Below are 13,503 nucleotides of genomic sequence, written 5' to 3'. Positions count from 1 at the left end.
ATTGAATAGTTGATAAGGGCACCTCTGTCTTTGAAATGTAGCAAGAGCCCTGCCGGCTCAAGCAGTGCCCTGCTGGTCCCTCACTCCCTGCTTTTGAAATGTACAAGAGCCCCAGAGGGGACTCTTGTACATTTCAAAAGCAAAGCACGTGCGGGGAGCATGGGACCAGCGAGGGACTCAAGTGGGGCTGGCTGGATGTAAATTAGATGTATCGCAATTGCTAATGAAGCGGGGATTTAAATCCCGCACCCCATGAAATAAGGGATAAGGAATCTTTCGGAAAAGGCTTTATTTTACGCAAGATCAGCGTCTAGACTGGCGCTTTTTTCCGACAAAGCTCTGTGCGGAAAAAAAGTGGCAGCCATTTTTATGCTAATGAAGCGGGGAGATTTAAATCCCCACTTCATTAGCAATTGCGATACGTCTAGTTTACATCCCTTTTATCAAAAAGGGATGTAGTCTAGACGTAGCCTCTGAGTACGGTTATCCAGCTAGTTATGCACTCACCTTATAGAAGCCCCATCTAAGTTGTATTTGCCTAGTTTATTGATAAGAATATCATGCAAGACCATATCAAATGCCTTACTAAAGTCTAGGTATATACTACATCCACCGCTTCTCCCTTATCCACAAGACTCGTTATCCTATCAAAGAAAGCTATCAGATTGGTTTGACATAATTTGTTCTCTACAAATCCATGCTGGCTGTTCGCTATCACCTTACCACCTTCCAAGTGTTTACAGATAATTTCCTTAATTACTTGCTCCATTATCTTCCCTGGCACAGAAGTTAAACTAACTGGTCTGTAGTTTCCTGGGTTGTTCTTATTTCCCTTTTTATAGATGGGCACTATATTTGCCCTTTTCCAGTCTTCTGGAATCTCTCCAGTCTCCCATGATTTTCCAAAGATGATAGCTCGAGGCTCAGATACCTCCTCTATCAGGGTATGTCTACACTGTGGAACGAGGTGTACCGGTAGTTCGGAATAGGAAGCCTTGTTCGAACTACCTAGTTCGAGCCCCGTGTAGCCGCGCTGCACGGGGTTCGAACCAGCGGGGTTTTAAAAATGGCGGCTCCCCGCTTATGCAAATGAAGCCCGGGAAATTCAAATCCCGGGCTTCATTTGCAAGTGCGGTATGCCTACATTACCCTCCTAGTTCGAACTAGGAGGGTAGTGTAGACATACCCTCAGCTCCTTGAGTATTCTAGGATGCATTTCATCAGGCCCTGGTGACTTGCAGGCATCTAACTTTTGTAGGTGATTTTTAGCTTGTTCTTTTTTTATTTTATGTTCTAAACCTACCCGCTTGCCACTAGCATTCACTATGTTAGGCATTCCTTCAGACTTCTCGGTGAAGACCGAAACGAAGTCATTAAGCATCTCTGCCATTTCCAAGTTTCCTGTTACCGTTTCTCCCTCCTCACTGACCAGTGGGCCTACCCTGTCCTTGGTCTTCCTCTTGCTTCTAATGTAGTTATAAAAAGTCTTCTTGTTTCCCTTTATTCCCGTAGCTAGTTTGAGCTCATTTTGTGCCTTTGTCTTTCTAATCTTGCCCCTGTATTCCTGTGTTGTTTGCCTATATTCATCCTTTGTAATTTGTCCTACTTTCCATTTTTTATAGAACTCCTTTTTTATTTTTAGATCATGCAAGATCTCATGGTTAAGCCAAGGTGGTCTTTTGCCATATTTTCTATCTTTCCGACGCAGCGGAATAGCTTGCTTTTGGGCCCTTAACAATGTCCCTTTGAAAAACTGCCAACTCTCCTCAGTTGTTTTTCCCCTCAGTCTTGATTCCAATGGGACCTTACCTATCAGCTCTCTGAGCTTACCAAAATCCGCCTTCCTGAAATCCATGGTCTCTATTTTGCTGTTCTCCCTTCTACCCTTCTTTAGAATTGTGAACTCTATGATTTCATGATCACTTTCACCCAAGCTGCCTTCCACTTTCAAATTCTCAACCAGTTCCTCCCTATTTGTTAGGATCAGATCTAGAACAGCTTCCCCCCGGTAGCTTTTTCGACCTTCTGAAATAAAAAGTTGTCTCCAATGAAGTCCAAGAACTTATTGGATAGTCTGTGCCCCGCTGTGTTATTTTCCCAACATATATCTGGATAGTTGAAGTCCCCCATCACCATCAAATCTTGGGCTTTGGATGATATTGTTAGTTGTTTAAAATAAACCTCATCCACTTCTTCCACCTGGATAGGTGGCCTGTAGTAGACCCCTAACATGACATCACCCTTGTTTTTAACCCCTTTTAGCCTAACCCAGAGACTCTCAACACTTCCGTCTCCTATGTCCATCTCCACCTCACTCCAACTGTGTTCATTTTTAATATAAGGCAACACATCCTCCCTTTTTTCCCTGTCTATCCTTCCTGAGCAAGCTGTACCCTTCCATACAAACATTCCAATCATGTGTATTATCCCACCAAGTTTCTGTTATGCCAACAATGTCATAATTGTACTTATTTATTAGCACTTCCAGTTCTTCCTGCTTATTACCTATACTTCTCACATTTGTATATAGGCATCTAAGATACTGATTTGACCTTGCCTCCCATTTTTCCCTGACCCTCCTTTCTCTCTGCCATTATAGCCCACGCTCTCTCCCATTTCCGACCCATTTCCCAGGTCTCCATGGTCTCCACTTACCGGTGGGCTTTGCTCACTTGTCCTCGTCAAACCTAGTTTAAAGCCTTTCTCACTAGGTTAGCCAATCTGTGTCCAAATAGGGTCTTCCCCCTCCTCAAAAGGTGAACGCCATCTCTGCCTAGCAGTCCTTCTTGGAATAGCATCCCGTGGTCGAGGAAGCCAAAGCCCTCCTGGCGACACCATCTTCGCAGCCAGGCATTCACCTCCAGGATGCACCTGTCTCTGCCTGGGCCCCTACCTTTGACAGGAAGGATCGAAAAGAATACCACTTGCGCTACAAACTCCTTCACACGTACTTCCAGAGCCCTGTAGTCACTCTTGATACGCTCAGTGTCACACCTAGCAGTATCATTTGTGCCCACATGGATGAGTAGCATGGGGTAGTAATCAGAGAGCCAGATAATCCTTGACAATGCCTCCGTAACATCTCTGATATGGACCCCCGGCAGACAGCATACCTCCAGAGATGAAATGTCAGGGCGATAGATGGACGCCTCCGTCTCCCTCAGAAGAGAGTCTCCAACCACCACTACCCTACGTTTCCTGTTCACAGTGGTGGCAGCAGACCTCCCAGCCTTGGGGGTACGAGGCTTAAAATAAAAATATTTTAAACTTTCTTGGCTTACCTTTTACTAGCTGAAATTCTTAATTTTTTTGTTTTAAAAATGATTTTAGACTTTCAAAGAGCTTTGGGGGCATGTGTGCAAATTGCAAGTTATGAACAAATGTCTCATTTAAGTTGCTTACATTTCTAAACTGCTATTAATTTTTATATTTAAGCTTTGACCAAGGTTTTTTTTTTCTGAGCTGAGATCTTTTCTCCTAGGCTTTGATAACTTTTGTATTTTAGCAATGTTTAGTTCCATCTTTTCCTTCCATATTTCTGAATCTGATCTTAACAAAAAATGTTATAGTTAAACACTTTAAATGGGATTGTTCATGTACCAGCTGCAACCATCACAATTCATTATTTACAGGTTCATTTGTTAGGAAACACCCATTTCCTTCAGGCTGACTGTAAGACCTCCCGTGTTGTGTGTGGTGACAAATCACATAGTGCAGGGGTGGTCAATAAACAGACTGTGGGACAAAGACAGCAAATTGGCACTTAGGGTCAGCCATCATAATAAAGTTGCATGGGTGAAAGTGCTGATTTAACAGCTCATTTTATTCATTATGACTGGGAAAGGGTTGTTTTAGTATCCTTTCTTCCATAACATACACACATATATATTTTGTGGGTGCAATGGTGGCACACATCCGAAATAGCGCACATGACCTCAATGTTGGTGTACAAGACAAAACTCTCTCCACTCATGGATGGAAAATCTTAGAGGGAACACCAGCCAGTACTTCCTCCTACAACTTCCTTCCTGATCCTGAACTTCCTTCTACATCCCTCCCACAGGTCAGAATCCTCTCTTGTACCCATACCTCTCCTGGACCCTACACCCTATTCTCCTGCTCCAGATCACAACCCCCTTCTTTACCCAAACTCCCTCGCAGACCTCACACCCTTTCCTGCACTCCAGTCCCCCACCCTAAGATCCCTTTTGCACCCAACCTCCATCCCAGACCCTCCCCTCCCCGCCACCGAAATGCAGCCCTTGACCACTTACCAAAAACTTAGAGTGGCCCCACATTAAAAATTATTGCTCACCCATGCTCTAGTGCAACTGGTTGAAATGCCATATGGAAATTAATGTAGTCAGTTGCCTTACAATTATTTAACATGACATTAATACTAGTATATGGGTAGAGCACCTACAAGCCACAGCTCAGCATAGAATTATTAAGATAATAGGCCTCCATCTGGATGCTCTCCATGGGAACCCAGCATCCACAGGACCACACGATCTACTGGATCTATGGGCTGGGGTCTTCTACAAGGGGACAAACGCATGAATTCAGAGGGAAGTCCATGAAGAGAGCCTCACATAGTTCCCAGCCTCTATGCAAGCATTTCCTTATTGAGACATTATCTGGTCTAGTAAACCTAAGGGTGGGAGTTTCAAAGGAGCTTTATTGGATTTGGGCACCTAACTTCCTTTGGCTTCTTTGAGATTCCCAGTCGTAAATACTTGGCCTTGCAATGGCCTTAACGTGAATCTGTACTTAATACTATAAGAAACTGAGTACACTGAAATGAAACTATTTCTTCCTTTTGACACGCATTTTAAGTAGGACTAACTAGCTTAGATATTCACTGCAAGTGCAATGTACATCAAGTAAGTCCCCTTGAAAGCAACCATAATCTGACTAAAATTAATGATTGTAAAGGAAATGCACAAGTGAAATTATTACGGTATAGGCAATCTTTTAAAAATAAACGGCATCCATTTACTTCAAAGAATGTTAAAACAATAAAAGCAACAAGCTTGTTTTACTGCACAGATTAAAAGTATTACTGTTCTATATATTGTACAAATGAAGGGTTGCACCAATAAAAAGCAGCCCACATCATAAGAATAATAAAAGTCAGTAGGTTTATATAATGATAAGCATTTCTCTTTATGTGCCGCATAAAAAAAACCTATATCAGGAGATTCAGAATATTTTTTCGTTCTGACTTCTAAATGCAACATGCCATATATCAGAGTTGTTTAAATTATTTTCAAGAGTGGATAATGTCTTTGCTACAAGGTTAGTTTCTATGTATGCAATTTACTCCTGTGCCATTACTTTAAATATCACTAACATTATAGTGTGCAAAACTGAAAATGAAAAATTTTAAGTAGTCAACTTTTTGATGCAACACTATAGTTTAGAACAGCATTTCCAAAAGTGTGGTCCATGGCCCGGTATTGGTCCTTAAAAAAATACCGGTCATCAGAAAAATTCTTGGCAGAGAGTGCTGTGGCGTCTCTGTTGAGCATGTTCCCAGGCAGAGGGGCTACGTCCGGCGGGTGCTAGGATCCAGGGAGAAGGCCATGCGCCATGAGCACTGATGCAGAACACCCAGTGCTGGCCAATAAAGCAGCCAAAATTGGAGCTGGGGGGGGAAGGTGAGCAGGTGGAACAACCCGCCGGACAGGTAGGGCCAGCGCAGGTTTCCTGCGGGGTTGGGGGGCAGTTCTGAAGCTGCGTGCCAGGTCCCGAAAGTGTGCGGGCTGTTCTCCCCCCTGCTCCAACAGCCAGCATGGTACCTAAAACGCCAGTCCATCATGCTCTGGGGACTTTATTTCCCTGCATGCGGGGGAGGGTGTGAGAGTCCGGGACTGCGCCGGTTCCTGCTGCTCGGGCAGCGCGCACTGCCATGGGGAGTGGAGGAGCAAGGCGTGCGCTGCTGAGCATTTGTTGCGGCGCGATCCGAGAGTCCCCCAACCCTCCATGCAGGAAGGCATCAGGTGCGCAACAGACCAGCGTTTCAGATACTGCGCCGCTGTTTGGGGGATGGGGGAGCAGCCAACGCACTTCCTGGGCCTTGGCATGCAGCTACAGGATCCCCAGGTATCAGTCTCTGTCTCCTCCCACCACTCTAGACCCCCACATCTCTTGGGGCTAACATCAAGCTTAAATGAATATTTTCATCCAATTGGCATCAGTAAAATGTGGATTAAGAACCTGTTGACACCGGAAATGAAGAAATATTACAATTGAATGCATCAGAAGTGGATTCATTAATTAAACTTTCCTGTGACTCTGCCTTAAAAGAGAATTTTGATAAACTCTTTATTGATTTATGGTTGAGCTGTAGAAATGAATATTCACATTTATCTGAGAAAGCAGTCAAATTCTTAATGCCTTTCATCACGACATATCAGTGTGAAACTAGTTTCTCGTCTTTGGTTTTCTTCAAATGTAAACATAGAAATAGATTGAATGGTGAACTAGATTTGAGGATAAAACGTTCTTCTTTTGCTCCTGACATAAAGTTGCTATGTGATGCAGAACAACATCACCCTTCCCATTAGTTCTCCGTTTAGTTATTTAAAAGCTATTAAAATGCACACATAATAAATGACTTATATTCAACTCATTCAATTATAAATAAACAAACTTTACAACTGGTTAAAATTCTACTGGTTAAATTGTAATTAAGGTAATAACAATAAGTTAGGCACGTAAGTATTTTATATCAAGATTTATATTATTATGTACTATTATTATTGTGAATAAATAATAAACAGTGAAAATTTATTCATTTTTCATTCTTTTTTTTTTATATGCGTTTATATTTTTGGGCTGAAAAAAAGGTACTGAAAAAACCAGGTTCCAACTGAAGTAAAAAGTTTGGGAAACCCTGGTCTAGCCAGCTTTCTATCCATCTTACAGTCCATTTATCCAATCCATAGTCCATTAACTTTCTGGCAAGAATATTGTGGGAGACCGTATCAAAAGCTGTGCTAAAGTTGGCACTAGGGGCTTTGGGAGGACCAGAAACAATGTATTTGTATATTCATCATTTGCTTAATGAATATGCAAATATGCAAATAAGTGTTACCAGTCTGCTAAAAGCTTGTGAATGTATTTACTGGTCCCCAGTATCAAAAAGTTTGGGAACTTCTATTTTAGAAAATCAAACACATACATATACAAACACACACACACAGTCTTAAGGTAACTTAGAGTAAACTATGGAATTGCTACTGCATCTATATTTAGCCAGATGTTTATGGATGTGTTCTTCAATTGTGTGAAATATTTTGACTTCTAGACAAAATAACCATCATTAGCCAGTGAAAAAGTAAGCTATAACTAATACAGAAGCTTGTATGCTTGGATGTGGTGAGAAGATAGATTGAAGGTGATTATTTAATATCTTTTCTCTGTATGTGGAATATCAATTGACAGCTATCTCCATATAGAATTCACACTTGAATGACTAAACCTTTCAGGAGTTCAGGCTGCAATAAAGCAGCCCTGAAAAGTATAAAAAATAGCAATGGTACTAAGACACTGGATACAAAGAAGGCCGAAATGTGGATTTAAAGAAGGTTTAATCAAAATGTTACTATATTGATATAAAACAACTAAACAAATATTTTCCATTGGTTTATATAAATAATATGGGGGTAAATACCATTACATTACTATCAAGAGCAGCGATGGGCAACCAAGAACAGTGAGAGGGCCAGCTGACTGGCCCTACTTCATCTCAGTGGGTCGCAGCAGCCCATGATCCACCTGGGTTCCACTTGCAGCCCGAAGACCCCCCATCTACCCTCCTCCCCCACATGTCTCTCATGAACCGAAGCACTGAAGCCCCATACTTCCTACTTCTTCATCCTCCTCCCAGCACTTTCAGAGCTCCTCGAATTGCCTGATTTGCACTCCATGGGCCCCTTTGGTAGGTTTGACTGTCAATCTAAGGATTAAATTAATCTAATGCAGCCACATTCAAGGCAGAAATAGTAACTGAGAATCTTTACAATGCTAATAGGATATATTTTTATCCTAAAATGTACCTCAAATAAAAACAAGAATTTATAATGATTTTCTGACATTTCAAACTATCTAGTCATACAAATATCACTACTAATGTGAGAAAATGGAAACATATTCAAGATCTTTTTTTAAGTGACTTCTAGGGATATGCTATTCTTGATCAGCTTTGGACTTCAGCCTCTATAAATCTCTCATATGTAGCTCTTCCTGCTTTTTAATGACAACGATTAGAATTAAAATATTCTCTTTTTTATTCCACATCTCTCACACTAATTTCTTAAGACAGAGACTCCAGAAGCATGTTATATTAGCTAGACACTTCACTTGTTTACACAATTTTGAAGATTAACAGATGGTCATTAAAGAAATCAGAAACACATTAGTATATATTTATTCTCCATACACAGATTTGTTTAAATGTAAGTTTGAAAATGTATATAACACAGAATTAATCTAAAACTGTAGATTTTATGCATTATTTAATATCCCCATTAGCTCTTTTACTGCCTCTTTATTATTAGAACTTTTACACAAACATTAATCTGGTTATATAATGAATTAAAGTATAGCCAGAACTGGATCTCTTCATCTAGTATTTTATACTATGGCTAAAATATTTATTAATTTTAATACTGAAAAAACATGATAGTCCATATACTTTCATATCATGACCAGATAGAAAGACTGAGGGTATAACACACTCATTCCTTCATCAAAAGGAAAATTTCACACTGCTAGGCCATCACATATTCCAATTGGGCAAAGACTCCCCAAAACAAGAAGCATAACAAAATAAGAGTACAGGAAACTGACAATAATGAGGGGTTAATTTATTAAGCAAAAGCCATTTATTCTGTTATCTCTGCCACACTATTCAGTTTTCTCATCTACATAACTTTAAATAATAAAGGTGATGTACAGGTTGGACCTCCCTGGTCTGGCACCTTCAGGACAAAGGAGTTTGCCGGATCAAGGGAGATCAACTCCTCTACTGATAGACTCCAGCTCTCCTGGGATCTGACAGCAAATCACTAGGCTCTCCTGCCCCTGACCTCTCAGCTCCTCGGCTAGCCCTGGGGCTGTTGGGGCTCCACTGCCCCAAGGCTGCCAGACGTCGCAGCCCCGGGGCCACCAGAGCTCTGCTGCTCCAGGGCCACCAGGGCTCAGCTGCTCTGGGGCTGCTGGAACTCAGTTGCTTTGGAGCCACCGGAACGCCATGGCCAGCTGCAGGGCTACTGACTCTGCTGTCCCGAGCCAGTGCTCTCTCTGGTCCAGAGGCTCTCTGGTCCTGCTGGACCACGTATGTTGCTGGACCAGAGCGTCCTGGACCAAAGAGATTCAACCTGTATCTCCATATTTGTACAGAATAGTGGTTCATTCTAATTTATAGTGAAGATACGGGAGACATGCTTATTATACGTGCAGATGAAATAAGAAAGTTGTAGCAAACCTACCAGCATAGTTTCAGCTGAGGCAAAAGAATCCAAATGCAAGTATGCGGGAGGTGTGTTTATTAACTTTGGATGAAAATGTGTAAAATGGGTATTATATTAGTTCCCTGTCTCACATGGGTTTTATGAGTATAAATCTATAAACACTAATGAGGCGTTCAGTTACTATGGTCATGGAAGCCATTTTGAAGTGTCTACATAAAAAAAGTAAAGAGCTGATTTATAGTAAGCCATCTAAGATTTAGACAACATGGCTAAAGGGAAAGCAAGGGAATTATTCCGATTTTCCTATAGACACTACCATTGAAGTCATTACCCTTCTGGCACTGGTCACTGTGAGAAGATAGACCTCTGGTCTTACCCTTTAAGGCCATTCTTATGTTTTTATCTGCTGGTCTGTATCCACCATCTTTTCAGCATCAGATTAAGCCACCTATCTTCCCTAGATTACAAAGGTATTTAGATGTTTTAATCCTAGCTCTGCCAAATGCTATACTCATTCTTTTCACACTATCACAGCATGGTAATATTAGAAGGAAAATTGAACGTTCCAGAAAGCATTATCAGCCCATATGAGTAAAGGTCTCAGGTAAACCTTGTTCCTGGCTTTGCTGCTGTATCTACAGTCCAGTATCCATAATTTTAAGGCTACAAAGAGGATGCAAGAGTTATGTCTTCTACCTAAGTCTTGGAAGACCAAGGAAAAAGATATTGTAAACGCATCTGAATAAAGACATGTTCATGAATTATACATAACTGGCTTGAGATTGTATTTTCTGGGAGTTTTCAAAAAATTATTCAGACTATTAGTAATCATGCAAAACTAAAAATAAAAAAGGAATTTTGTAAGTTTTAAAATAAAAATGAAAGTATTTTAAAGAAAATGAAATAGGAAGTTAATCTCCAAATGGAATATATAAACTGATATAATGAGTCATGGATAAATAGTGTTTAACTCACAAAGAAACGAAGACATGGATGTATATTCCAGTAGTAAGAGCTGCTCACATAATGCTGGCCACTTCTAGGGTCTACACTTTATGCTAACTGTATGCAATATGACATCAGCTTCTTACCTTTGACTCATCAAGTTCAAGCTTCTTCAGAGACTTTCTGACATAATCCACAAAAGAAGACGACTTGGAGAAAATCTTACCAACATGTTGATCACTGCAAATGTAATATTGAGGTTATTCTTTCAATTTTACAAAAACACAAAAGTTCCATATTATTGTTTCACAAATCTTGGATCTATTATAAACATATACAATAAGATGTCAGAATTTAGGATAATACTTTATTTAACATTTAGCTTTTCTTTTATCTAAAAATACATAAAACAAGCTAACCAATGCCAAAGAGAAGCTTTTAGACCAAAAATACTATTACTCATGGATACCTCAAATAATGAATAAGGTGAAGGTGATATTTGTTACTTCAATTCCTCTCTTAACAGGGTCTTTCTTTTATTGGATCAATTACACAGTATCAATTTTCAATGCATTATCTGCTCGTTTAGCAAGAGTTCAGTGTTTATGAAAGCAGAATTTCTTCAGTGTCAAAGTGATAAAGTGAGGCACAAAAAGTACCAGTACCAGAAGGCATATACAGGTTGCATTCACATTAGCAAATTACATGCCATCTCTTCTCTGTTTGAAATATCTTAGAAAAAAGGTATGAATATATTTGGTCAGTCCTCTCACTGACCTTGTTAATCTCATACTGTAAGAATCATATTCTCAAAGACATTAGCTACTGTCTTTGCTTCAAGGGGAAAGATAAATAAAAATCCCTGACAAAGGGAAACTGTATCTTTGTGCTGCTTAGACTTACAAGGGCAAGGTTTTCTAGGCATAATCAAGAGGTCCCCAGTGTTTAGACTGGGTTACGTCAAGGGACAAATAGAGCTTGCTTATTATAGAAGCAAGTTAATTTTTAAAACTTAAGACTGTAACTCATTTGTGTATGTACGTTTACCTGCTTTAACCTTGTAAATGACTCTCCTACTTCCTTTCTTAATTAACAAATCTTTAAATAGTTGATTATAAAGCATTGTTTGTAGTATGAGCTCTAAGGTGCTACTGTCTTGAGGTAAGTGACTGACCCGTTAAGACTGGGAGCAACCCGAATGTTGTGATTTCTGGTATAAGGGACCATGTGTCACAAAAGCAAATGTGCTTAGGTGACACAGTACATTAGAGTACCAAATGGACTGTCTGTGGCTCCATGGTTAGACTATTATAATATCTGAGGAGTTTGCATTTGATGATTGGTTGGTAAAATCGAAGGGTATGTCTAGACTAAATCCCTCTGTCGGCAGAGGGATGCAGATTAGGCAGGTCGACATTGCAAATGAGGCAGGGATTTAACTATCCTGTGTCTAATTTGCATAAAAATGGCTGCTGTGTTTTGCCAACTCAGCACTTTGTTGACAAAAAGCGGCAGTCTAGAAGGTGATCTATCGAGAAAGAGAGCCTTTTTCAACAGATTCTGTAAACCTCCTTGCAGGAGGCATAAGGGATCTGTCGAAAAAGTCTTTCTTTCTTGACAGTTTCCCCTCTAGACTGCCTCTTTATGCCGACAAAGTACTGAGTCAGCAAAACATGGCAGCCATTTTTAAGCAAATTAGGTGTGGGATATTTAAATCCCTGTCTCATTTGCAATGTCGAATGCCTAATCTGCATCCTTCTGCCGACAGGGATGCAGTCTAGACATACCCTCTGTATAGAATTTAAAGTTAATGTGAGGTTTTTATCCTGCCTCTTAAGAACATGTCCAGAGGCTGGTGTTCATGCTCTTAAGTCACTGTAGGACAACTTGACAGTTCTATCTTCGTAAAAACTATTGTACTAGAAACTCTTAGAAAGCCTATTATTTTCAATGGGGGGAGCCTGATTCAAATCCCATTGAAGTTGACAGAAAGAGTCCTATTGTTTTAACTTGGATTTGGGTCAGGCTCCAAGTTCTTTGTTTCAATTAGCTTTCCATTTTTTCATTTTATTTTTAGGGGAAAAGGAAATTCCTATGACAATTTTTTTATTATTCCAATGCAATAAAATCTTTGGACATATGCAGTCTGAAGACTACTTAATGGCTATGAATTTAAAAGATTCTTTGAAAAAAACCCAGACATTTAGTGCATCTGTCCTACAAATCAGAAGCAGCATAGTTGTAACAAGAAAGATATACACTAAACACATAAAGATCTAAAAAGTCAGAATGGGCTCTTAATGACTCAAGGCATCATAATTCATTCTTTTAATTGTCTTAAACTGCTTTTTAAGTGTTATTGGATAAGGAACCTGATATCTTAAAAACTGCTGAACTGGTCCCATAAGGTTTCACTGAGACAAAGAAAATTCCAGCTACTTCATCAACATTGTAGCGATCTTACATTTGAAAGCTTAAAAAGGTCTAAAACTCTTTTTATTTCAAAAGTGCAGTCTTTATAACTCCCCCTCATTACCTTTACTATAATAGATAACATATACTGGTCTAGCCAATACTTTTTATAACCAAGTTCTCATGGTTTGTTTGGCTAAATCTTCTGTGCAGTTTTATTATACATGTTGTTGAGCAATGGAAGAAATTCTTCTGTTGGGTAGTTGCCCATTGACAGAAAAAGCTATGCTTCCACCCCAAATCCCACAGGCACTGACAAGACTTCAAGTCAGTAGCTGACTCGGAGACCTATGGAAAAAAAAAGAACTGCAAAATAGTCCGTATAGCAGGATTTTGGTTTGCTCACCACACAGAAGGCAAGAACAAATGGTATGGGCTTAACCAATCCTCAATTTTACTAGTCAAATTATCTCCAAAGTTACTATTGAGATATAGCCCAGTCCAGTCACCTGCATCCCCTTTATCTTTTGCTAACTTTTTGGGATGCTCTCACTGCAGCGGGAACCAACCATCACGCTAAGAGGTTCTCTGGGCACCTCTGATCATGAGTGTCCCTCCCACTTTTGGGGGCTGAGGCAAAAGAGGATGGATCTTAACTTCCACTCCT

The 13,503-nt window shown here is 40.1% G+C and overlaps 1 protein-coding gene across 5 annotated transcripts in view; it reads right to left on the bottom strand.

Annotated features, from left to right (window-relative positions):
* The window catches only part of METTL25 (methyltransferase like 25), a 94,119-nt gene that overhangs the window by 10,543 nt on the left and 70,073 nt on the right, over nucleotides 1-13,503 (bottom strand). For 4 of the 5 annotated variants that reach the window (XM_075932530.1, XM_075932524.1, XM_075932517.1 and 1 more), the window contains one exon: nucleotides 10,571-10,664. In XM_075932530.1, the coding sequence (XP_075788645.1) occupies nucleotides 10,571-10,664 (94 nt within the window). Of the gene's footprint in view, nucleotides 1-10,570; nucleotides 10,665-12,960; nucleotides 13,185-13,503 lie in introns of those variants that run through there. The other variant, XR_012904943.1, reaches the window with a different exon arrangement.

This window comes from Pelodiscus sinensis, chromosome 1 (genome assembly GCF_049634645.1).
Source record: "Pelodiscus sinensis isolate JC-2024 chromosome 1, ASM4963464v1, whole genome shotgun sequence".
NCBI lineage: Eukaryota > Metazoa > Chordata > Testudines > Trionychidae > Pelodiscus > Pelodiscus sinensis.
The sequence above is the reverse complement of the archived record's forward strand: the minus strand, read 5'-3'. Positions and strand labels throughout refer to the sequence as shown.